Source organism: Amaranthus tricolor, chromosome 1, assembly GCF_026212465.1.
Source record: "Amaranthus tricolor cultivar Red isolate AtriRed21 chromosome 1, ASM2621246v1, whole genome shotgun sequence".
In the NCBI taxonomy this organism is placed as follows: Eukaryota; Viridiplantae; Streptophyta; class Magnoliopsida; order Caryophyllales; family Amaranthaceae; genus Amaranthus; species Amaranthus tricolor.
The window spans coordinates 32,476,453-32,503,201 of record NC_080047.1 but is presented as its reverse complement, the minus strand read 5'-3'; the positions used below and the strand labels follow the sequence as shown (position 1 = coordinate 32,503,201).

General features: G+C 34.5%; 1 protein-coding gene and 2 pseudogenes across 1 annotated transcript; all 3 read left to right on the top strand.

Moving 5' to 3' along the window:
• Positions 1–287: 287 nt before the first annotated feature.
• LOC130821614 (U11/U12 small nuclear ribonucleoprotein 31 kDa protein-like) lies at positions 288–5,407 on the top strand (annotated as a pseudogene).
• A 3,767-nt stretch (positions 5,408–9,174) lies between these two features.
• On the top strand, positions 9,175–11,982 carry LOC130808769 (alpha-L-fucosidase 1-like; annotated as a pseudogene).
• A 4,384-nt stretch (positions 11,983–16,366) lies between these two features.
• LOC130821702 (U11/U12 small nuclear ribonucleoprotein 31 kDa protein-like) lies at positions 16,367–17,133 on the top strand. Its single transcript, XM_057687490.1, has one exon. The coding sequence runs from the start codon at positions 16,369–16,371 to the stop codon at positions 17,125–17,127; it is 759 nt and encodes a 252-aa protein (XP_057543473.1). The 5' UTR covers positions 16,367–16,368; the 3' UTR covers positions 17,128–17,133.
• The last annotated feature ends 9,616 nt before the right edge of the window (positions 17,134–26,749 follow it).

The window sequence follows — 26,749 nt, the reverse complement described above, 5'->3', positions numbered from 1 at the left end:
TCTCATGCCTAGTTTATTTATTTTTTTATAGGAAAAATTGTTATGAGTAATCCTATCTATTGCCCATGCGCTGTGAATAATCCATACTTTTAGATTATTTTCTAATAATCCAACCTTTTTTATGTATTTGTTGCTAGCATACCTTATAACTTGTTTTACCTCGAAAAATGAGATTATTTAAAATAATTTTTTTTTTGACATAAATTTACTTGTTCAAATTTTCGCAGCCATGCGTGACAGACTTAGAAAAGCCCGTACTCCTTAGGCAATTGTTCCAATTGACAAACATGAACGACAGCGACGAAGACGAAACCTTCTACTATCGCTACACCACTCCAACCTCTTCTAATCCCACATCCTCCTCCACTGCCACCACCAACACCACCATTCACAACCATGGAAGCGGTGGTTTAGCCCCATCAAAATCACCGTCTACGTTAGTAATCTCGACTTTAACCTTACTAACTCCGATCTTTTTACTCTCTTCTCCACCTTCGGTAAAGTCGCCCGTGTTACCGTCCTTAAAGACCGTGCAACTCGCCTCAGTCGTGGCGTTTCCTTCATCCTTTTTGTGTCTCGTAATGATGCCGTTTCTGCTGCACGCCAAATGAATGGAAAAGTTCTTAATGGCCGAACCCTAAGAGCTTCGATTGCTGCTGATAATGGTCGTGCTCCCGAGTTTATTCGGCGACGTGTTTACAAAGATAAGTCAAGATGTTATGAGTGTGGAGAAGAGGGTCATTTGAGTTATGAGTGTCCTAAAAATCAGTTGGGTCCTAGGGAAAGACCTGTTCCTAAAAAGGATAGAAGAGAAAAAGAGCAAAGGAGGAAAAATGAGGATGATGAGGAAGATGATAGAGAAAGGGATGAAGAAGAGAGTGTTGTTTTTGAGGAAGATAATTGGGCTTCTGTGGTTGATAATGGTGCTGATCAGAGATTATTGATGGGTCATGATCATGAATACTACGATCATCCGAAATCGAGCAAAGGGAAGAAGGTTAAGAAGGCTAGTTATTTCAGTGATGAAAGTGGGGAGGAGGATTAGACTTGTCTTTCGGTAATTTTTCTAATTGATTGACTGATTAATTGCAAGTTCTTTGTTCTTTTAGATTTTTCTTTTATGCAAACTCTTATGATAATTGATCTAACATAGCAGAGAATTTTGGTTGTTTTGATTGATTATTCAATACAGGGAATGAATCTCGGCCTCTTATCCTTGCTTCTTTCTACCTGACTTTTCCCTTCCTTTCTGATTTGGCTTCTTAGGATTTTTTTTTGTTTTCATGCGGCTTCTTATATGCTTGATGATTATGCTAACATGTTAGTTGATTAATGACTAGTGTTCATGGAGAACGTTTAGACTATATGATCTCCATCGATGATTGACTTTGCTAGTTGCGTCATATAACATTCTGAAATGAGAGGAAATCTTACTCACCAAAGATCAAACTTTGGGTTTAGATGGGTGTTTAAGGTGTGTTTTAATGTATGAACCAAATAGGCAAGTATGTGATGAATATCAATACTGAACAAGACAGATAAAGGCACAAGATTTAAGGTCGTTTACCAAACTTAGGCTACATTCACCATATGTAGCTACCATAGTATTTATATGTGTTTAAAGAACAAATACAAAACTTGAAGGAATTACAATGGAGATTAAGTGAGCAAGTGATGAGCTAATGTGAGGGAGTAAACTAAGCATAACATGATTAACAAAAACTTAGGACTATTGTATTTATAAGGAAACATAGGGCAATGAGGTATCAAGTAAATAGGACATCAACAAAAACGACGACTTGAGGCAGAATGTTGCGGGAGCCCTATGCTCGTTCGAGCACGGGCACTGTTTCAGCTCCTTTGTGCAAGGTGTCCCATGGTCCCCTATGCTTCCTCTTGCCATCCTACAAATGTCTTATGTTTGATGGATTTTTTTCTCTCCAAGGTTATGTCTTGCTCACAAGGCTCTAAATAAACCAATGAGTATAAGAGGCAAATGTAGTAACTATTTGATTGATTTTCTTAATTATGTCCTAATTACTTGGTGAAAGTCACCTATAATCTTAACAATCTCCACCTTGACTTGTGTTCTCCAAGTCACAAAGATCACTTTCGAGTACATCTAACAACACCTACAAACATCTCTAGCTAGACGCTACTATACTCAACAAACAAAATATACATGTGCACAAAACAAAACACATTTACTAGAATGCCCTATAAGGGCTTACGAAAGAGTATAATTAATTACCAACGAAGTCCATACAACCCATGAGCTTTTTGGGAGATATTGAAATTACACTCAAGTCATTATTACATGTAGAAATATCATTATCACCATGCTTGGCTGAAGTAGTGGACTCACGAACGTACTAATCAAGGTTGACCCAAGTAGCTTGTACAAGCTTTCATCATCAATGGATCCTTTCAAGAATATTCTTGGACCCTTACCAACCTTTCAAACTCCACCTTTACCAATGCACCTAAAGCCTTTATCTAAAGTATCAAGGGAGGTTAAGTGTCTATTTAAGCTTGAAACATGAAAGACTCGAAACAATATTCTTACAACATCATCAAACATAATGATTCTAACATCTCCAATACCAACTATCGGATAGCTAGCCTCAGTGCCCATAGTGACCTTTCTTCCATCAACCTTTTGATAAGTTGAGAGAAAACTAGAATTAGAAGTGATATGGTTAGAACAACCTGAATCCGAAATGCAAGAATCATCATCCTTGTACTCACTAGTAACAACAAGAGCACCCAACATCATATTTTTCTTTAACATAGCTAGCTTTGGCGAAACTAGCTCCTTTGGACTTGTGCTCATCGGATTGTTTGGATTTTAACTTCCAACAATCCTTCTTTGGATGGCCTTTCTTCCTACACTAGTTACAACAAGTCATACCTCTTTTTGTCCTAACTGACTCCTTATTAAACAAAGCATCTTGGACTCAATGGACACCTTTTATGCAAATTGGGAATTAATAAGGTCTTTTTGTGTCAAGGCCTTTCTTACATCCTCAGTACACAAAGTGTCTCTATCATATAGTAAAGGCTCCCTAAAATGTTTGTAAGAAGGGGTAGAGAACATAACAAGAGAATTGCCAAGTCTTCATCCTTAATGAAAACCTCAATATTTAATAAATCCAAAACAATAGAGTAAAACTCATCAATATGAGGTTTCATATGCTTACTTTCTTGCAATCGAAGATTTATAAATGACTCTTCAAGAGTTGTCCATTGGTAACACTCTTGGCCATATAGAGTGATGCCAACTTCTCCCAAATTCCTTTTGAAGTTAGCTCCTTTACGAAATCTTTCAAGACTTCATTGGAGAGGCAAAGTTGTATGGCGGATAAAGTTTTAGTATCCATCTTTTCCCATTTAGCCTTACCAACACCAATGGGCTTCTTCTCCTCACCTTCCAGAGCCTTATGAACACTATTTTAAATTGAATTTGCCTTCATCTTTAATTGCCATAAATTAAAATTTATGTTTCTATCAAACTTCTCAATGCATAAATTCATTGTTGACATCTTGAACTTCAAATGACCTCCATTAATACCTCAAATAATCCAAAATAACCCTTGACTCTGATAACAATTGAAATGAGAGGCACTCTCACTCACCAAAGATCAAACTTGAGTTTAGATGGATGTTTAAGGTGTGTGTTAATGTATGAATCAAATATGCAAGTATGTAATGAATAACAATAATGAACAAGACAAATAAAGACTCAAGATTTAAGATGTTCACCAAACTTAGGCTACATCTACCATGTTTAGCTATAGAAAAGTATTTATTTGTTTAAAGGACAAATACAAAATGCGAAGCAATTACAATGTAGGTTTAGTGAGGAAGAGAGGATATAATGAGAGTAGTAAACTAAACAATAAGGAGAGCTATACAAATGAGACTTTAGCATGCTTAACAGAACTAGGACTAGTGTATTTATAGGAAAATATAGGGAAAAGGTAACAAATAAATAGGGCATTAACACAAATGACAACTCGAGGCAGAATGTTGCTGGAGCCCAACGCTTGTTTGAGCAAGGTGGCGCTTGTTTGAGCAAGGAGCCTGTTGAAGCTTTTGCTCCTTTTTACAACGTGTCCCATGGTCTCCTATACTCCCTCTTGCCATATTCTACACATGTCCTTTGTCTGATGGAGTCCTTGCTCTCCAAGGTTGACTCTAAATCAACCCATGAGTACAAGGGGCAAATGTACTAGATTGATTCTCCCTCAACCAATCCCAATACTGTACATGGTCCTTTTCTTACCATACTAACAGATTTGATTAACATGCTTAATTATGTCGTAATTACTTGGTGAACCAATCACCTATAATCCTAACACATCAGTGACTTTTTTTGTTTATATCAGCTACTTTACTCTTTTTATTGACCATCTGAGATGTGTTTTTAATTGTCAGTTGTGAGATTCGGTGACAAGGTTGATTGCCGATTGCTGAGGGAGGTTGGAAAGATTTTAATAATTTTGAGAACAGCTACTAGAAATGCTACTGATACTTCTGTTCAATGTTTCAGAAAAATTTTCACTAGGAGGTTTGATAAGGGACTGTTGTTGGTGAGCCCGTAAAAATTGTGGGAATGGGGGAAGCTAGGAAAACTATTGTTACTGCTGTTTTGATGTTTGAAATGAATGTGGATGACGCAATTCATAAGACTGAGTCAATTGCGACTTCTTTGCGGACATAACTCACTGAATCTCTAAGTTTTCAGAAGTAACACTACTTGAAAGCATAATATCGGACCTTTTAGAAGGAAAATAGTAAAAATAAGACATGTTGATGGATTTCCCCTCTAAATAGTGTTGCTTCTTCAATGCATGTCTAACAACCTCTCATGTAGAAATTTTTATCACTGTCACATTGTTGTGTTATCTGAGCCTGAGGTGTCTGGTTTGAACTTTGAGTTAGTCACAAAGTTGGAATATTGCATCATTTGAACATAATTTACGTTCTAAATGTAAAAAATGCTGATTCGAAATACAAGGACATAAGTTTAGCTGGATTTCAAAATGTAATATCTTAAACTTCTTTGTGAACACAACTGACTAAACTTAACGCCATTTGTTTGGAGTTTTAAGGTCTAAACAAGTGGTGCAGTATAACAAACAAATGAGTATTCATTTTTGAGGAAAAAGATTATTCAAAATACTCCAAACGTCTTACTTTGCAATAGTCTGCGACACCTGAAATGCTATATGTATTGTGCTTAGTAATAGAATATATATATATCTACCCTTCTGTCCTGTTAAAGGTAGCATTCTTTGCCGTTATTGATGAAAATTGAATTTATGTTTACAGGAGAACTTAAGATGTTGGCTGAAATCATGTAAAGTTAACAGTAATTGGGAGGAGTATCTCTATCTTAGCCCATACTGTTGGGTGTACTTATGTTAATACATTATGTTGTAGAAAAGGTTACATTAGTTGTTGCTTTGCTATATATTATGATTCACAAGGCTTAGTTAGTATTTTTAGTACTTTTGACTTTTGGTGACTGATAACAATTGCGTGAGTAATCATATTATTTAATTGATAAAAATTTTGCATCCTGTCGAGTTTGGAAAGAGGACAAAGCAACTGCATTGTGGGACATTAATGAAGGCAATTTTCTTTGGGCTTGTGTAGTTGAAGTAATGAAGGCAGAGAGTGCATCTGAATTCCCAAATCTGTCTTAACCATCTGAATTCCGAGACATTTATGCTTCAATGTGTTTGTTTCATCTATGAGATCCCATAATCAGCTTTCAGTTTTCATCAAGTTGAACAGATGATGAAACCACAAGGTATTAAGGTACAAGAAAGTTATTTCGGAGGTTGCTGTATTGGTGAATGGAGATAAAACCTATCACCACCTTGCAATTGTAAGAACGATTATGCTCGCGAGAGCATGTGGTCGCGTTTTTTTCTGCTGTTTGAGTTGACAGTGGGCTGCTGGACTTCTTGGCCTGAACTTGACAACAACAGGCTTGTGTCTGGCACATGTTTTATGAGTTGGCCTTTGATTTTGGTTATCATCCTGATAGTGATAGTATTATCTGAATTTTTGAGAGACCTGCTTTGGCCATGACTTACTATTTAAGACTTAAGTGGTTGCTTTGATGTATGCACTTTGTACTATATTTTTATGCTCCCTTCCCTTGCATTTTATGGCATTTTGTTATATGATTTTGCATTTTCCATGTGGTTTTACACTTGGTTGGAGTTTTGTGTGTCTTTGATTATTTCAGGACATTTTACTCCACTCTTGTATTGGAAGCGGATCACTCCTGAGCATTAGAATGTGTGCTTCGAGATTTGGAAGATTTGGAGACCGCATTGCGACACTTTTGTGAGCTCATGGGCCCATTCGGACATGCTTTGAGTCCCGTTGGGTTTCGTTTGTACTTTTGCCGCGTTCTCATGAAGAAAAGTAAGCACAAGATGATAGGCCCGAGCGGGTATTTTCATACCCGGGTAATTTCAAGCAAGAAGTAAGAACGCAAGCATCCAAGCCCTGGACCCGGTCGGGTCCATCACAAACCCGTCCGGGTTTGTCTAAATTCACTTGTTGGAATGTTCAAACCACGGACCCGGTCGGGTCTTTGTTAAACCCGGTCGGGTCTTGCATTATCTACTCTCTAGAAAACTCTCAGCACACGGACCCGGTCGGGTCTTCATTAAACCCGGTCCGGTCCTACTTTAATAATCGCTTTCCGCACAGTTTTTCTTATTTAATCACTAAGGAATGTAATAGAACGGGGGTTTAACATTTTTCTCTGCTTTTTAGAAAGAATTAATTCTTAATTTTGGGAGGAAGAAACTTTGTAACTTTCAATTACTTTCGTTCGTCATTTGGTATTCGATTTCAAGTACTATTTCTTTATCCCTTCCTTGTTATTACTTTTAATCATGTTTTCTTTAATGAATTCTTGTTTTGTTGCATTTGATATGTGTGAGTAGTTTCTTAATCTAGGGTTAGATGGAACCCTAGCCATGATGTTGATGATGAATTATTGAATCCTAATCTCTTTTTGTTATGCATAATCCTTGTTCATGCTTGATTTCTTATGCTAGTTAACTCATGTTTTTTCAATAGAAATTTTGGAAATTGTGGTTAACAATTCATTTAATCGCTAACGAAAGTTAGGGTTGAGTGAATTGCCTTTTAGATCAAGGACTTGATAATCTTCATGAAAATAGATAGATATGATTGTTGGATCTTATAGATACTATGCTCAATGTCATTACTATACTTGATTCCATGAAAATAGGTTTGATAGTATGGTATTGAAGCTAATAGTCTTCGAAAGGAGTTATTTGTATTCTTAATGGTGTATTCGTCCTATTGAACTCGGTTATGATTGTTGTAAGGGTAGTAGGATCTCATTGTCATCATATCATGCTAGTGGGGAAGTTTATCCCTAGATGTTTTAGTATCATCGATTTATCTTTTTAATTTAATTGTTTGCGCTTTAGTCATTTAGTTAGTTTAGACATATATTCTCCAATTTTGTATGTTACTTGGAATCAATTGGTAGCCGGAAAATAATCATTTACTACGTTGTTCCCTGTGGATTCGACCCTAACTGCCGTTGTACTAGTTGCATATTAGGTTTTGTTTGATAGTACATAAACGACCTATCATGCTTTCGGCATGAGGCCAGTGAACCCGGTTCATACCATGATATAGCAATGGCATGTTCATTGGGTTCACCTGCAGTGCTTGTATTGGCATATCCAAACTTTCCGTATTTTAGTGACAACCATGTACTACTATTAATACTCCCTTTGTTTTCATTTTAACTTTTCTATATTCATTAAATTTTTTTTTAAATTTGTCTTAATGTATATGAAAATTCTAAATATAATGGAGGGAATAGTTTTGTTGTTGTGCTCATAATGGTTGGTGTGGCATCGTAGATCTCGATGTAAATAATGACTATTACTTAATTAATTCAGTTTAATTTGTTTTGATTTATTTATCATTATATTCAACTTAATATTCCACTCGAAAACAGGTTTGGGTCAAGGAAGATAATAAATAATAAGTCGTATCCCCTCTAGAGAGAGGGTCAGAGAAATGTGATTAATTTTTACCTATAAATTGTTAGAGCCAGAGAAATATGAGTGATATCATATTCTTATTTAGTATAGTTACTTGTGTCTCTTTGTCCATGATGTGCCAGTATAATATCCAACTTGTTTACCAAGTTTTGAATCCCTACCACATATTCACATGTGCTTGTTTTTTGTATGTTCCCTAATTGCTTTGTATCAGATTCAGCCATTCAGGTGTAAACAAGAGTATAAGAAAATACACCCGTGAATGAATGTTTGATTGCAATTTACATGTTTGAGGACTCGAGACTGGGGTGGAAACTGAAAGAAGAATAAAACAAATAATGAATTCAAGGATGGACCTAAACTGCCCAGTGCCCACCACTAACTTTTTCTTTTCTTCCTCTAAACTTGTTTGGTGCCCTGTCTTTTTCTCCTTTTGCATTATCTCTTTTACAAGTATCTTTTAACAAGTATCTTTTAACCATACCATTAGAAACGCATGTTAAAAATATTTTAATATAAATTGAGGTGAATCATAAAGTTATAATTAATTAAAACAATTCAAGTACAAATATTCCAAGTATGAGGTTTTGAGTAGTGTTAAAAATCTCAAATCAGCATGAGGTTCATGGGTATCATACCATGGCTTCAATTAATATACATGAAACTGTAACCGCTTTTTTGGTAAACAAACTTTTTAGCTCTGTTCAGCATGAGCTTTATCAGGCTGTGCTTAGACTTTTAATTATTTTTCCAGTACGGATTTCTTATAATTGTAGGACAAGTAAAATTCCATACCGGCAGAAGGTAGAGGGGAAATTGATAATATTGTAGTGGTGAAAATTAAACCCTTATCATATTATTTGATGAAAAAGTGAATGCACGTTAATATTTCAAATGATGAACAAGATAAAAGAATGTCTAATCAAAATATAATGAAAGAACAGATGGACAATAAATGAAGTAGTAATAATTCCAAGACAACTCAAAAACCATAAAAGATACAAACTTCCACCACATTAGTACTCCACATACTATATAATGACATGTTACAAGAGATTGCCTAGTGCAGTTCAGTAGGGCATAAAACAGAGCACTAATGGCCAAGGTCTTGATTCCATTATCTTTTCTAGTACTAATGCAATTATATGGTAACATTATCACCATAAATTCCCTAGAAACTTCAGCAATACCACCACCCTTACCACTCCTTCCACTCCCATCATACTCCCAACTGAAATGGCAACAAAGAGAGATCATTATGTTCTTCCACTTTGGTGTCAACACTTTCACCGACTCCGAGTGGGGCACCGGCCAAGAATCCCCGTCCATTTTCAACCTGACCCGCCTGAAAACTGATCAATGGTTCTAGGTTGCAGCTGAGGCAGAGATATCATTGGCTATTCTTACTGCAAAACACCATGATGGATTCTGTTTATGGCCTTTTAAGTACACTGATCATTCTGTTATGAAGAGCCCTTGGAAAGAGGGTCATGGGGATGTCCTTCAGGAGTTTGTTACTTCAGCTAAAAATCATGGGATTGATGCAGGGTTGTATCTTTCTCCTTGGGATAGGCATGACAAGAGATACGGCAATGAGAAGGCATATAATCAATACTATCTTGCTCAATTACAAGAGCTATTGACTAGGTAACTCACTTCTCCTGCTTAAAAACATTAACAAACTATTTGCTTGGATTTGAGCCTGTTATATTCAAATGATTCTTACTTACCTGAATTATATATTCTATTGTCATATCCATTTACTAATTCATATTGATTTAAATCACTGTCACATAAATCACTAATCTCCTTGCAAATCGTAAATAAAAAAAGCGAATTATGGTCAATTTTGGGCTATTTTAGGGTCATTTTGAGCGAATCGCGAATTTAAAAAGCGAACTAACTAGAGAATTATGTTATACTGATTTAAACTGATGTTTTACATGAATTAAGAGTAAGTGCTTATTTGGAGGGATCCCATTGTTTACCTCATACATATTTTCAGTACCTTAAAGCTTTTGAAGGCATCAAAAGCACAAACAAAATTTTGAACTGGAATGTATTTGTCAGAGTAACTGATGTTGGACACTTGTTTTCTGGTTTCCATTTGATACCTAATTGTATATTTTGTTTGTAGAATACTTGTCATAGTGCAAAATATTACCCACAATTATGTAAAAACCATGTGGACACAAGACTCGATTTCAAACCGATCCGAAACACCTAATCCGAAATCAACATGATGACCCGAATGAACACCTCTTCATGTCAAGACTATATTGTAAAAGTCTTTGAGCTTAATGGGACTGAAACATTGGCCTAGATAAAGGCGAAACTATTGTATTGACAAGATCATAACCATAACCAATCGCAATTTTACACTATGTAAGTCGTAGACCTGTAGGGGAGATCAATGCAAGTCATTCTACTTTCGTTTATTAAACTGTAAAATACAGTCATGCAGGGCTATTAGCTTCCGGCTTTTGTAATTGTGAATGTATTTTTTTGTTATATTCCGAGTTGAGCTCGAGGGGAAGTTAACGAGTCATGTTGGTTTGGTAGATATGAAGATGTAAGAGAGATTTGGTTTGATGGGGCCAAAGGTTCAAATGCACCAAATATGTCCTACTATTTTTGGGATTGGTTTGCAATGGTTAAGGAGCTCCAGAGTTCAATAAACATATTCTCTGATGCGGGTCTAGACGTCAGATGGGCTGGAAATGAAAACGGATTTGCTGGAAACACTTGCTGGTCTACCATCAACAGAACATCATTATCAATTGGCAATGCAAGCATTGTTGAGTAAGTTCTCACTCTCTATTAGTTTATAGTTTACACAGAAGCAATTTGGATTTAGTATATTAACTTTCGTATAGAAAATTTCATTAGAAGTTTTGGTAATATCTGATAAAACATTGCATAATTTAGGTATGAAACCTTTTTCTTAAACAAGTAATATGCCAAAACAAGTAAATTGTGTCTAATTAACGAGTTTGTATTAGATTATTGTGATCATACTACTATTTAAACCCCTAAGGTTTGCAGTTTTCGTCATTCATTATAGACTGCCGTTTTTGAGTAGTTTAAGCTCTTTTTTGGGTATGGGTTGCCGCATTCCTTCCCTCCCTAGACCTTGATCATAGTTTCCTATGTTCGGATAATGGGTATGATGACGATGATGTTGATGAAGCTCATGTGATGTTTGTGTGATCATTTAATGATCGATTTCTTAATCAAATGCAGTTATCTTAACTCTGGAGATCCTAAAGGAACGGACTGGTTACCTCCAGAATGTGATGTATCGATTCGACCAGGGTGGTTTTGGCACAAATCTAAAAAACCAAAGAAGTTAAGTGAACTACTAGAAATATACTACAATTCAGTAGGAAGAAATTGTGTGTTACTGCTAAATGTGCCTCCAAACTCGACTGGCCTCATCTCCGTAGATGACACCAAACGGTTGTCTGAGTTCCGAAAGGCACTCAACATGATTTTCTTTCACAATCTAGCAGAGAAATGTTTGGTAAAAGTAAGTAGCCAAAGAGGAGCAAAAGGAAGTAGTTTCGGACCAAAAAATATGCTCGATGAGGATCACTTGTGGACTTATTGGGCACCAAGTGAAGAAGACAGGAATAACCAATGGATTGAGATAAAAGGGGTCAATCAAGGGCTGAGATTTAATGTTATCATGATCCAAGAAGCAATCGGGCTTGGACAGAGGATCCAACAGCATGAGATTTATGTAGATAGGAAGGCGGTTGCAACCGGGACAACCGTGGGGTATAAGAGGCTTCATTGGTTAGGAATTGAAGGTGTACATGCCAAGAGGGTGAAGATCAGGATAGTGAAGTCACGGGACTTGCCTTTGATATCTTCTGTTGGGTTGTTTTTTGATCCTTATTAGCATCCCAATGGGAATTCTCGTGTCAGGAACTAATACTTATCTAGTCAAGAAATAACATTATATCACATCATAGATATAGCTAAATTATTTTGGACTTAAAAAGTCTAATGTTTGGTAGTGTGTATGTTCCTCCTTGAAACAAGCCAATCTTAAAATTAGGTGAATTAGACACAAAAAGCAATGATGACAAACAGGACCACAAAAAATAGTGAATCACATGTGGTCTTATTAAGATCGTGTTTTCTCGTCTATAGTGACTAGTGATGTGCAACGATGACAAAAACCTACAGGCTGAGGCTACACATCAAAAGGATATTGGCGTATGTGTAGTACCTGTCAATTTAAAATTCTGATGAATAGAGAATATGACAAGGTAACAAACGGAATCGGCACCAAGAGCTTAGAATCATTTAATTTTTCTGATCATGAAGAGTTTGTTGTTGAGCTCAGCCCATCTGGCTCGGAAATAAGACGATTTGAACAACATTCTTAAAAAAAGCAAAACTCAAGTGGAACAAACTCACTCATTTCAGATTAACAGGTGGATAATAACATAAAAATAACACCCACGAATAAGTCCATCCACCTCACCGCTGCACACTTTATATATATATATATATATATATATATATATATATATATATATATATATATATATATATATATATATATATATATATATATATATATATATATATATATATATATATATATATATATATATATATATGTATGTATATGTATATATATATATATATATATATATATATATATATATATATATGTATATATATATATATATATATGTATATATATATATATATATATATATATATACATATATATATATATATATATATATACATATATATATATATATATATATATATATATATATATATATATATATATATATATATATGTATATATATATATATATATGTATATATATATATATATATATATATATATATATATATATATATATATATATATATGTATATGTATATATATATATATATATATATATATATATATATATATATATATATATATATATATATATATATATATATGTATATATATATATATATATATATATATATATATATATGTATATATATATATATATATATGTATATATATATATATATATATATATATATATATATATATATATATATATGTATATATATATATATATATATATATATATATATATATATATACATATATATATATATATATATATATATATATATATATATATATATATATATATATATATATGTATATATATATATATATATGTATATATATATATATATATGTATATATATATATATATATGTATATATATATATATATATATATGTATATATATATATATATATGTATATATATATATATATATATATATATATATATATATATATATATATATATATATGTATATATATATATATATATGTATATATATATATATATATATATATATATATATATATATATATATATATATATATATATATATATATACATATATATATATACATATATATATATATATATATATATATATATATATATATATATAGAGAGAGAGAGAGAGAAAGAGAGAGAGAGAGAGAGAGAGAGAGTGTGTGTGTGTGTGTGTGTCAAATAACATCGATTTTAAAATAAGAAAGATGAGAAAGATTTTTTGTTAGTCACTATATATTCAAAAAAAAATACTATGTTATATATTAAGAACATTCTTCAAACTTATGCCATAATTACTTTTCTGTGTAACTTAGTGACCTTTACAATTAAGCGATTTTGGTTCAATCATGACCTTAGATTTTTTATCTTATTGAAATCAAGGGTGTACAATGCTTCTTATCCTTCTAATTTTCAACACCCTTCTCGTTGGTCTACCCTTACTTTTCTTTGGTGGTAGGTACCGTGTTGGATCGACTCGGACCCATTATGCTTGATCCAGTTCGACCCATCTTCTGCTTTTTTAGGCTTAGTCTAATCGTATTTGTTTTCGTCAAAGCCGGACTCGTTATATTGACGGACCGCAGTCGACGCAAAGAGCTAAAGAGTCACGAAGGAGGCAGCCAGGGAAAATTTGATTCAAATAAGAAAAATTATATAAAAAATTCTTATACTAGGCATGAGGGAAACTTAATTCCCAAAATTAGCACGAAATTCTCAAAGTGGTGGTTAGGTTTTGTTCGCTGTTACTAACAGCAAACAAAGAACAAGTTTAATAAAAGTTAAAGACTTTGTTCGTTGTTAGTAACAACGAACAAAGATGCTGGTTAATAAAAGTCAACATCTTTGTTCCTACTTAATAAGTGGGAACAAAAATATTCGACTTTTTTTGACCAACATCTTTGTTCGATGTTACTAACAGCGAACTAATGCGTTTTATAAATGATTTTGAAATCATTTTAATGCATTTCCCCAAGGTTAAACTCGGGGGATCCAAAAAACAAAACAAGTGATGTCGATAATTTAAGTGAAAAATTTACATTCAACATTATTTATTTAATACACAATTATTTAGTAGAGTTTTTATATTTTAGAAACAACACATAATTTAACCATTTAAGGAGTGTTTGGTATCGTTTTTTGTACAGCTAGTAACGGAAACGTATAAGTGAATCCCTTACACGTTGTTTGCCATGAAGATTTGGTAATCAATACCGTTACTTGTGGATAAACAATACCGTTACTTTGTTTCTGTTCCCAACTGTGCAGTAACAGATACTAACAATTGACAATTCCATCTCTAGTGCTTTCTTTCATCTCTCCAAGTCTATAAATTCTTATCCCCAACAAGCAATACCAAATATCATGAGATCCATCAATATCATAAAATCCTTTTACTTATTTTTTTTTAATGAAGGTTTAGGTTTACGCCTTTAATCCTAAGACAAAAATGAAAAAATTATTTCCTCAATTCACAACAACCAACAACCTAAAAATTACTATTGCTCATACTTTAATAAACCATACAAGAGACACAAATCACCAAATGGAAAATTCTACAAGAGGACAAAAACCTAGAAAATTACTAAATACATTATCAAACTAATCAAATGACAAATAAATTCAACATTTAGTACTGCCCAATTCAAATAAATTCAAAGAAAATCAACTAACCTAATTGCTAGATTCATCAAATTTTTAAAACTTAAAAAAAACATTAACACAATAAATTTAACATCCTCACAATCTTAAAAGTGTATAGCCAAAAACCCTAAATCAATAATCTAATGTCTTATTTCAAGAAATTCAAACAAACTACCTGAATCAATTGTAGAATAAAATTACTAATCAATTGAAGCTCTAATAAATTCCAACAAATTAGATAAGAAAACCTAATTTTATAAATTTACTACCAATTAAGTTAAAAACCCTAAATTAATCAACAAATTGTAGTTTGGGGTATTGTACAAGCATCAATCATAGATCAACTAACAATGTTTTAATGATTAACATTCAAAGAAATATGAAATTTAAATGAAATCGCACAAATTTAAAATTTTTATGGAAAGAAATAAAAAGAAAAATAAAAGTACATACTTGGATTGATACTGTGTGCAACCCCGCGGGAGGTTATCGTGGCCAGTCAGTGGTTGGAGTTCACGACGGTAAAGGATGAAGAGGTTGTCGACTGCTGGAAAAAATTGGGAAAGAAAATAGGAAGTAGGGGGAATCAAGGGCGAGATTGAATGAGACTATGGGGAAATAGAAATGTAGAGTGAAAGCAAAAAAAAAAAAAAAAAAAAAAAAAACAAGTCAAAGGAATTTGAATTTGTGACATTTGCTTATAAGCCCATTACTCTACCAACTTAGCTAGTAAAGCTTTAACAACTATTGTTTTTCCTCAAAATTTAAGTGAGTCAATTGACATCATTGACCTACCATTAGTTTCGCCCCAGGTCAAACTTTTCTTCACTGAATAAAGGTTTGAACCTGTTTGACCAGTGCTTCCTTGGTTCCATGTTAGTAATAACGAATAAAGTGCTTAACTTTTATTGATCAGTTTTCCTTTGTTCATTGTACCACAGCTTTGAAAATTTCGTACTTATTATGAGAATTAAGTTTTTCCCATGCCTAGTTTATTTATTTTTTATAGGAAAAATTGTTATGAGTAATCCTATCTATTGCCCATGCGCTGTGAATAATCCATACTTTTAGATTATTTTCTAATAATCCAACCTTTTTTATGTATTTGTTGCTAGCATACCTTATAACTTGTTTTACCTCGAAAAATGAGATTATTTAAAACAATTTTTTTTAACATAAATTTACTTGTTCAAATTTTCGCAGCCAGGCGTGACAGACTTAGAAAAGCCCGTACTCCTTAGGCAATTGTTCCAATTGACAAACATGAACGACAGCGACGAAGACGAAACCTTCTACTATCGCTACACCACTCCAACCTCTTCTAATCCCACATCCTCCTCCACTGCCACCACCAACACCACCATTCACAACCATGGAAGCGGTGGTTTAGCCCCATCAAAATCAACCGTCTACGTTAGTAATCTCGACTTTAACCTCACTAACTCCGATCTTTTTACTCTCTTCTCCACCTTCGGTAAAGTCGCCCGTGTTACCGTCCTTAAAGACCGTGCAACTCGCCTCAGTCGTGGCGTTTCCTTCATCCTTTTTGTGTCTCGTAATGATGCTGTTTCTGCTGCACGCCAAATGAATGGAAAAGTTCTTAATGGCCGAACCCTAAGAGCTTCGATTGCTGCTGATAATGGTCGTGCTCCCGAGTTTATTCGGCGACGTGTTTACAAAGATAAGTCAAGATGTTATGAGTGTGGAGAAGAGGGTCATTTGAGTTATGAGTGTCCTAAAAATCAGTTGGGTCCTAGGGAAAGACCTGTTCCTAAAAAGGGTAGAAGAGAGAAAGAGCAAAGGAGGAAAAATGAGGATGATGAGGAAGATGATAGAGAAAGGGATGAAGAAGAGAGTGTTGTTTTTGAGGAAGATAATTGGGCTTCTGTGGTTGATAATGGTGCTGATCAGAGATTATTGATGGGTCATGATCATGAATACTACGATCATTCGAAATCGAGCAAAGGGAAGAAGGTTAAGAAGGCTAGTTATTTTAGTGATGAAAGTGGGGAGGAGGATTAGACTTGTCTTTCGGTAATTTTTCTAATTGATTGACTGATTAATTGCAAGTTCTTTGTTCTTTTAGATTTTTCTTTTATGCAAACTCTTATGATAATTGATCTAACATAGCAGAGAATTTTGGTTGTTTTGATTGATTATTCAATACAGGGAATGAATCTCGGCCTCTTATCCTTGCTTCTTTCTACCTGACTTTTCCCTTCCTTTCTGATTTGGCTTCTTAGGATTTTTTTTTGTTTTCATGCGGCTTTTTATATGCTTGATGATTATGCTAACATGTTAGTTGATTAATGACTAGTGTTCATGGAGAACGTTTAGACTATATGATCTCCATCGATGATTGACTTTGCTAGTTGCGTCATATAACATTCTGAAATGAGAGGAAATCTTACTCACCAAAGATCAAACTTTGGGTTCAGATGGGTGTTTAAGGTGTGTTTTAATGTATGAACCAAATAGGCAAGTATGTGATGAATATCAATACTGAACAAGACAGATAAAGGCAAAAGATTTAAGGTCATTTACCAAACTTAGGCTACATTCACCATATGTAGCTACCATAGTATTTATATGTGTTTAAAGAACAAATACAAAACTTGAAGGAATTACAATGGAGATTAAGTGAGCAAGTGATGAGCAAATGTGAGGGAGTAAACTAAGCATAACGTGATTAACAAAAACTTAGGACTATTGTATTTATAAGGAAACATAGGGCAATGAGGTATCAAGTAAATAGGACATCAACAAAAACGACGACTTGAGGCATAATGTTGCGGGAGCCCTATGCTCGTTCGAGCACGGGCACTGTTTCAGCTCCTTTGTGCAAGGTGTCCCATGGTCCCCTATGCTTCCTCTTGCCATCCTACAAATGTCTTATATTTGATGGATTTTTTGCTCTCCAAGGTTATGTCTTGCTCACAAGGCTCTAAATAAACCAATGAGTACAAGAGGCAAATGTAGTAACTATTTGATTGATTTTCTTAATTATGTCCTAATTACTTGGTGAAAGTCACCTAAAATCTTAACAATCTCCACCTTGACTTGTGTTCTCCAAGTCACAAAGATCACTTTCGAGTACATCTAAAAACACCTACAAACATCTCTAGCTAGACGCTACTATACTCAACAAACAAAATATACATGTGCACAAAACAAAACACATTTACTAGAATGCCCTATAAGGGCTTACGAAAGAGTATAATTAATTACCAACCAAGTCCATACAACCCATGAGCTTTTTGGGAGATATTGAAATTACACTCAAGTCATTATTACATGTAGAAGTATCATTATCACCATGCTTGGTTAAAGTAGTGGACTCACGAACGTACTAATCAAGGTTGACCCAAGTAGCTTGTACAAGCTTTCATCATCAATGGATCCTTTCAAGAATATTTTGGACCCTTACCAACCTTTCAAACTCCACCTTTACCAATGCACCTAAAGCCTTTATCTAAAGTATCAAGGGAGGTTAAGTGTCTATTTAAGCTTGGAACATGAAAGACACGAAACAATATTCTTACAACATCATCAAACATAATGATTCTAACATCTCCAATACCAACTATCGGATAGCTAGCCTCAGTGCTCATAGTGACCTTTCTTCCATCAACCTTTTGATAAGTTGAGAGAAAACTAGAATTAGAAGTGATATGGTTAGAACAACCTGAATCCGAAATGCAAGAATCATCATCCTTGTACTCACTAGTAACAACAAGAGCACCCAACATCATATTTTTCTTTAACATAGCTAGCTTTGGCGGAACTAGCTCCTTTGGACTTGTGCTCATCGGATTGTTTGGATTTTAACTTCCAACAATCCTTCTTTGGATGGCGTTTCTTCCTACACTAGTTACAACAAGTCATACCTCTTTTGGTCCTTACTGACTCCTTATTAAACAAAGCATCTTGGGCTCAATGGACACCTTTTATGCAAATTGGGAATTAATAAGGTCTTTTTGTGTCAAGGCCTTTCTTACATCCTCAGTACACAAAGTGTCTCTATCATATAGTAAAGGCTCCCTAAAATGTTTGTAAGAAGGGGTAGAGAACATAACAAGAGAATTGCCAAGTCTTCATCCTTAATGGAAACCTCAATATTTAATAAATCCAAAACAATAGAGTAAAACTCATCAATATGAGGTTTCATATGCTTACTTTCTTGCAATCAAAGATTTATAAATGATTCTTCAAGAGTTGTCCATTGGTAACACTCTTGGCCATATAGAGTGATGCCAACTTCTCCCAAATCCCTTTTGAAGTTAGCTCCTTTACGAAATCTTTCAAGACTTCATTGGAGAGGCAAAGTTGTATGGCGGATAAAGTTTTAGTATCTATCTTTTCCCATTTAGCCTTACCAACACCAATGGGCTTCTTCTCCTCACCTTCCAGAGCCTTATGAACACTATTTTAAATTGAATTTGCCTTCATCTTTAATTGCCATAAATTAAAATTTATGTTTCTATCAAACTTCTCAATGCATAAATTCATTTTTGACATCTTGAACTTCAAATGACCTCCATTAATACCTCAAATAATCCAAAATAACCCTTGACTCTGATAACAATTGAAATGAGAGGCACTCTCACTCACCAAAGATCAAACTTGAGTTTAGATGGATGTTTAAGGTGTGTGTTAATGTATGAATCAAATATGCAAGTATGTAATGAATAACAATAATGAACAAGACAAATAAAGACTCAAGATTTAAGATGTTCACCAAACTTAGGCTACATCTACCATGTTTAGCTATAGAAAAGTATTTATTTGTTTAAAGGACAAATACAAAATGCGAAGCAATTACAATGTAGGTTTAGTGAGGAAGAGAGGATATAATGAGGGTAGTAAACTAAACAATAAGGAGAGCTATACAAATGAGACTTTAGCATGCTTAACAGAACTAGGACTAGTGTATTTATAGGAAAATATAGGGAAAAGGTAACAAATAAATAGGGCATTAACACAAATGATAACTCGAGGCAGAATGTTGCTGGAGCCCAGCGCTTGTTTGAGCAAGGTGGCGCTTGTTTGAGCAAGCAGCCTGCTGAAGCTTTTGCTCCTTTTTGCAACGTGTCCCATGGTCTCCTATACTCCCTCTTGCCATTCTACACATGTCCTTTGTCTGATGGAGTCCTTGCTCTCCGAGGTTGACTCTAAATCAACCCATGAGTACAAGGGGCAAATGTACTAGATTGATTCTCCCTCAACCAATCCCAATACTGTACATGGTCCTTTTCTTACCATACTAACAGATTTGATTAATATGCTTAATTATGTCGTAATTACTTGGTGAACCAATCACCTATAATCCTAACACATCAATGACTTTTTTTGTTTATATCAGCTACTTTACTCTTTTTATTGACCATCTAAGATGTGTTTTTAATTGTCAGTTGTGAGATTCGGTGACAAGGTTGATTGCCGACTGTTGAGGGAGGTTGGAAAGATTTTAATAATTTTGAGAACAGCTACTAGAAATGCTACTGATACTTCTGTTCAATGTTTTAGAAAAATTTTCACTGGGAGGTTTGTTAAGGTACTGTTGTTGGTGAGCCCGTAAAAATTGTGGGAATGGGGGAAGCTAGGAAAACTATTGTTACTGCTGTTTAGATGTTTGAAATGAATGTGGATGACGCAATTCATAAGACTGAGTCAATTACGACTTCTTTGCGGACACAACTCACTGAATCTCTAAGTTTTCAGAAGTAACACTACTTGAAAGCATAATATCGGACCTTTTAGAAGGAAAATAGTAAAAATAAGACATGTTGATGGATTTCCCCTCTAAATAGTGTTGCTTCTTCAATGCATGTCTAACAACCTCTCATGTAGAAATTTTTATCACTGTCACATTGTTGTGTTATCTGAGCCTGAGGTGTCTGGTTTTAACTTTGAGTTAGTCACAAAGTTGGAATATTGCATCATTTGAACATAATTTACGTTCTAAATGTAAAAAATGCAGATTCGAAATACAAGGACATAAGTTTAGCTGGATTTTAAAATGTAATATCTTAAACTTCTTTGTGAACACAACTGACTAAACTTAACGCCATTTGTTTGGAATTTTAAGGTCTAAACAAGTGGTGCAGTATAACAAACAAATGAGTATTCATTTTTGAGGAAAAAGATTATTCAAAATACTCCAAACGTCTTACTTTGCAATAGTCTGCGACACTTGAAATGCTATATGTATTGTGCTTAGTAATAGAATTGTTGGTCTCTTAGGTTTTGACGATGACTTCACTTCTAAAATAAACAAACATATTTTAGAGATTGTTTTGTAGGTGAATATCCGATTGTGTTAATCGTTGATGAAGCCTATGACTTGGTTCGTGGAATTTGTACATGTCTCAAATATCCAAGAAGTTGGACAATTGCTTTAGAAGTCAGTTTACTGTTCCTAGAGTTAAAGTCCTGACTAAAGTTGTAGATGGAGACAGTGCCCTGTTCCCCACGATACAGGTCTGGAGAAGACATTGACTGGAAGTTACGAAAATTACGTTTTCTGTTTTTAGTTAATGTAAAAGGTTAAAAGTTTAATTAGTTGCTTAATTATTTAATAAATTGGTTGGCAAAACTATTTTTAGGCTATCTAAAAATAGCCTAAGACTTTTTCATTTTAAGATTAAGATCTCCTATTTTTTAGGATCTTGTTCTTTTTAACTCCTATGCTATTTTTAGCTTAAGGAAACTGATTTTATCTTTGAGCAAATGACAGCCGGTTATTTATTCTTTTGGCAATTCCACTATCTTTGTTTTGAGAATGTGGATGATAGTGGGAGGTGTGCCTGAGGTAACTGCTGTCTGTTCCCACTATAAATAGGAGGAACTTTGCTCAAACCGATATCCATCTAAGAGTGTCCTTAAGGTGAGATCAAAATAAGAAAAATATTTTGCTCATGAATTTGCCAATTAATTCATTATATTTTTCTTGAGCAACTACTTAATTTTAATCTTCTTAAGAATTGGCCTTGTAAGGGTAATTGAGTGTTTTTGTTGTAACTAGACTTAAGGGAAGTCTAGGGGAATAGAGAAGCTTCAAAGAGAAGCGTGTGAAGAGAAAGAGAAGGAGAAAAGAAGAGAAGAGAAATAGGCCTAGAGTAGAGAAGCTTCAAGTGAAGCATATTTGTTTTATGTAATTGTATTTAATTGCCTAAAACATAGTGAGAATTTTGAAATCCCGGGGGGTCGTGGTTTTCCTTCTTATTAGGCCAAGAAGGTTTCCACGTAAAATCTTTGTCTCCTTTTTATCTTTTGGTTTTTACGTTTAAACTTTATTTTGTTTGTTAAAATTCCGCAAATTAGAAGAAAAACGAAATAAATTTAGATACACAACAATTCACCCCCCTCCCCCTCTTGTTGCATTCGACCATCTTCGTGTATTTCAACAATTGGTATCAGAGCCCTGTTCCTCATTTAATCAGGAAACCCTGTGAGCAGTATCCTGTTCCCTAGCAAGATGTTGAAGATGAACGAACGCATGGAAGAAGGGTACTCCACGCAAAGGTCACCTATGTTCGATGGGAAATTCTATACCTACTGGAAAAATAGGATGGAAATTTTTATAAAGGCCGAAAATTACCAGGTATGGAGAGTCATTGAAATTGGAGATTTTGAAGTGACAACCATCAACTCCAACAATGAAGCTGTTCCAAAACCAATCACTGAATATGAAAAGGAAGATTTTCAAAAGATGGAGATGAACGCTCTTGTTATTAAATTACTTCACTGTGGACTTGGTCCTAATGAGCACAATCGTATTATGGGTTGCAAAACTGCCAAGCAGATTTGGGACCTGCTAGAAGTTACCCATGAAGGTACCAGCGAAGTGAAGCGCTCCAAGATTGACCTCCTAATGTCCAAATATGAAAGGTTTGTTATGGAACCTAGAGAGAACATTCAAGAGATGTTCACCAGGTTCACAAATATCACGAATGAATTGGTCTCTCTTGGTAAGATCATTCCCGTTGATGAACAAGTTAGGAAAATACTTAGGAGTCTTCCTCAAGATGAATGCTGGAGAGCTAAGGTCACAGCCATTCAGGAATCGAAAGATTTCACCAAGTTTAATTTGGAAGAGTTGGCTGGTTCCCTCATGACTCATGAATTGCATTTGGGAACAGCTGACAGTTCCCGTAATAAAGGACTGGCTCTGGCAGCGGATGATAGTGAAGAGGAAGCTGCTATGTTGGCACGTAAATTCAAAAAATTCTTCAGGAACAGCAGATATAGAAACCAAAGAAACAACAAAGAAAAGGGAACTGCTAACTTGAAGACAAATTTTGAATGCCAAAAGTGTGGGAGCACTTATCACTTCATCAAGGATTGCCCTCAATGGAAAAATGAGAAGGGCAAGGGAAAAGCAAGAGAAGTTGGAAGACAATATAAGAAGGGAAACTTCAAAACTGATTTTAGAAAGGCAATGATTGCAGCTTGGGGTGATACGGAGAGCGAGGCTGAGACAGAAGCTCCAGTGGAAGAAGAAACAGCAAACCTATGCCTCATGGCATCTCATCACAGCAAGGATGAAGAGTCCAAAGAAAAAGAGGTAATGTCTTATAACTCACTTCCTAAACATCCATCTAAACTCAGTAAGAATAAATTAATTAAGTTGCTCTTGGAGACACAAGAGAAATTAGATAAATAGAATATCAAGTGTCTCCAAATCGAGAAAGACCTCAACTCAAACAAAGATCATGTGTCTTACCTAAATTCATTTAGAATATATGTACAAAGCAGATTTTTTAATTTGCTAGATCAGAATATTGTTTTGAAAGAGACAATTGAAAAATTGAAACAGGAATTTATTTTTCTTAATATTGAAATAAATCAAAATAAATTGTTAGGATTAAGTAAAGATGTAAACAATATATCTACTCACATGGTTAGCACTGAATTTCAAAAGTTGAAATTAAAATTAGAATCATATGAAAGAGAAAATAAGTATCTAAAAGATCAACTTAATTTAAAAGGAAAAGGGAAAATCAATGAAGTTCCCAAATGGATTCTAAATGCTAAACCAAAAAGTAAAGAAGGTCTAGGTTATGATAAAAGTAATAAAAAAAAAAGGTCTATGTTGATCTCCCTAGTAGTAAAATCTGTTCCTTTTGCCGCAAAACTGGACACCTGAAAACTCAATGTGTAAAAAGGGAACAACATATCAAAGCAAATAAAAATTATGTCGAACGCATATGGATTAAGAAATGTGATTCAAGTATTATCGACAGGGAACCCAAGGATGACTGGGTTCCTGAACCTAACCATTAATTTGCTTTGCAGGTTCAAGTGAGGGGGAACAACTCATGGTATCTTGACAGTGGGTGTTCCAAGCATATGACGGGTGACAAATCTAAATTTCTCTCACTTGAAGCCTATGATGGGGGAACTGTAACCTTCGGTGACAATATGAAGGGTGAGATAATCGCTAAAGGAAAGGTTGGAAGGTCAAGTTCCCATGCCATTGACAATGTATTTTTAGTCGAGAATTTAAAACACAATCTTTTAAGTATTTCTCAATTTTGTGACAAAGGTAACTCTGTTAAGTTTACTTCTGAACGATGCATAATTTCTAGGAACAACACAGGAGACCCTGTGCTTAAGGGAATCAGAAAAGGGAACACTTATGTTGTGAACCTGGACACTGTTCCCAAAACCAGTCTAACGTGTTTAAGCGTTATAGAAGAAGACCCACTGCTTTGGCACAAGCGTCTAGGTCATGCTAGCTATTCATTGATTAACACCTTAAGATCAAAAGACCTAGTAGGAGGATTACCATCAATAAAATTCCTCAAAAATGAAATTTGTGATCCTTGTTCTAAAGGAAAACATGTGCGGTCATCCTTTAAATCAAAGTATCTGGTGACTACCTCTAGACCATTAGAATTAATTCATATGGATCTATGTGGACCTATGAGAACACAAAGCCGTAGTGGCAAAAGATATGTGTTTGTCATAGTTGATGACTATAGTAGATTTACCTGGACTATATTTTTAGTAAGCAAAGATGAAGCTTTTGATGAGTTTGTTTCTTTTGCTAATAAAATACAAAAATCTACCAATAATCAAATTGTTCACATAAGGTCTGATCATGGGAAAGAATTTGAAAATTCAAACTTCATGAATTATTGCAATGAACATGGTATAAATCACAATTTTTCCGCACCTAGAACACCACAACAAAATGGAGTGGTAGAGAGGAAAAATAGGACCTTAGAAGAAATGGCTAGGACCATGTTGATTGCTAGTAGTCTACCTAGAAATTTTTGGGCCGAAGCCGTTAATACTGCATGCTATATTTTGAATCGTGTGTTAATAAGACCAATCACTTTTAAGACACCCTATGAATTGCTCAAAGGTGTCAAACCCAATATTTCCTATTTTCGTGTGTTTGGATGCAAATGTTTTGTTCACGTAAATGGAAAACGAAATATAGGTAAATTTGATGAAAGAAGTGATGAAACAGTATTTCTCGGTTATTCATCACATAGCAAAGCTTACAGAGTTTATAATAAGAGAACAATGTGCGTAGAGGAATCCATTCACATAATCTTTGATGAAACTAACTTTTCAACAAGTGAACAGGAAATAAACAATATTAAAATAGGTCTTGCAAATTTAGAAGATGATGATGAAGGAGTTAAAATGCAAGATCTAGGAACAGCAGGGGAACAGCCAATATAAGAAGAGGCAGGAGAAACTGACCAAGTCCAGGAACTGCCAGCACAACAGGATCAGCAGACTGTTCCCAATCCAGTTGTTCCCGCAGAAGACCAAAATGATCCAGCAGCTGAACAAAATGTCAATCAAGATGTTGAATAGGAACATGCTACTGTTCCCTCAAGAGAATTTGTGCCCAGACCTTGGAAATATCAAAGTTATCATCCTCTTGATCTGATTATAAGTGATATGAATAAGGGAACACAAACCAGATCTCAACTGAGAAACTTTTGTGCACACTTTGCGTTCCTATCATCACTTGAACCCAAAAATCACGAAGAAGCTCTAAAGGATTCCGAATGGATAGTAGCCATGCAAGATGAATTAAATGAATTTGAAAGAAATAAGGTATGGCACTTAAAACCCAAACCAAAAGGCAAGAAGGTAATTGGTTTGAAATGGGTATTTCGGAATAAGCTAGATAAGCATGGAATAATTGTAAGAAACAAGGCAAGACTCGTGGTCAAAGGGTACAATCAACAAGAAGGTATTGATTACACTGAGACATTTGCACCGATAGCAAGGTTAGAGACTATTAGAATTTTAATTTCTTTTGCTGCTTTTATGAACTTTAAGTTATATCAAATGGATGTGAAATGTGCTTTCTTAAATGGATTTCTTGATGAAGAAGTTTTTGTTGAACAACCTCCTGGTTTTGAGAATGCCTCTTGTCTTGATCATGTCTACAAGCTTGATAAAGCTCTTTATGGGTTGAAACAAGCTCCAAGGCAATGGTATGAAAGACTATCAAAGTTTTTGATTCGAAATGACTTTGTAAGAGGGAAAATTGATAAGACCTTATTCTTTAAGAACAAAGGTTATGATATTTTAGTTGTTCAAATTTATGTTGATGATATTATTTTCGGTGCAACCAATGATTTGTTATGTAATGAATTTGCCAACCTTATGG

What these genes read in the sequence shown, in the direction of transcription:
- LOC130821702 (XM_057687490.1), top strand. Translation starts at nt 16,369, where the DNA reads ATGAACGACAGCGACGAAGACGAAACCTTCTACTATCGCTACACCACT.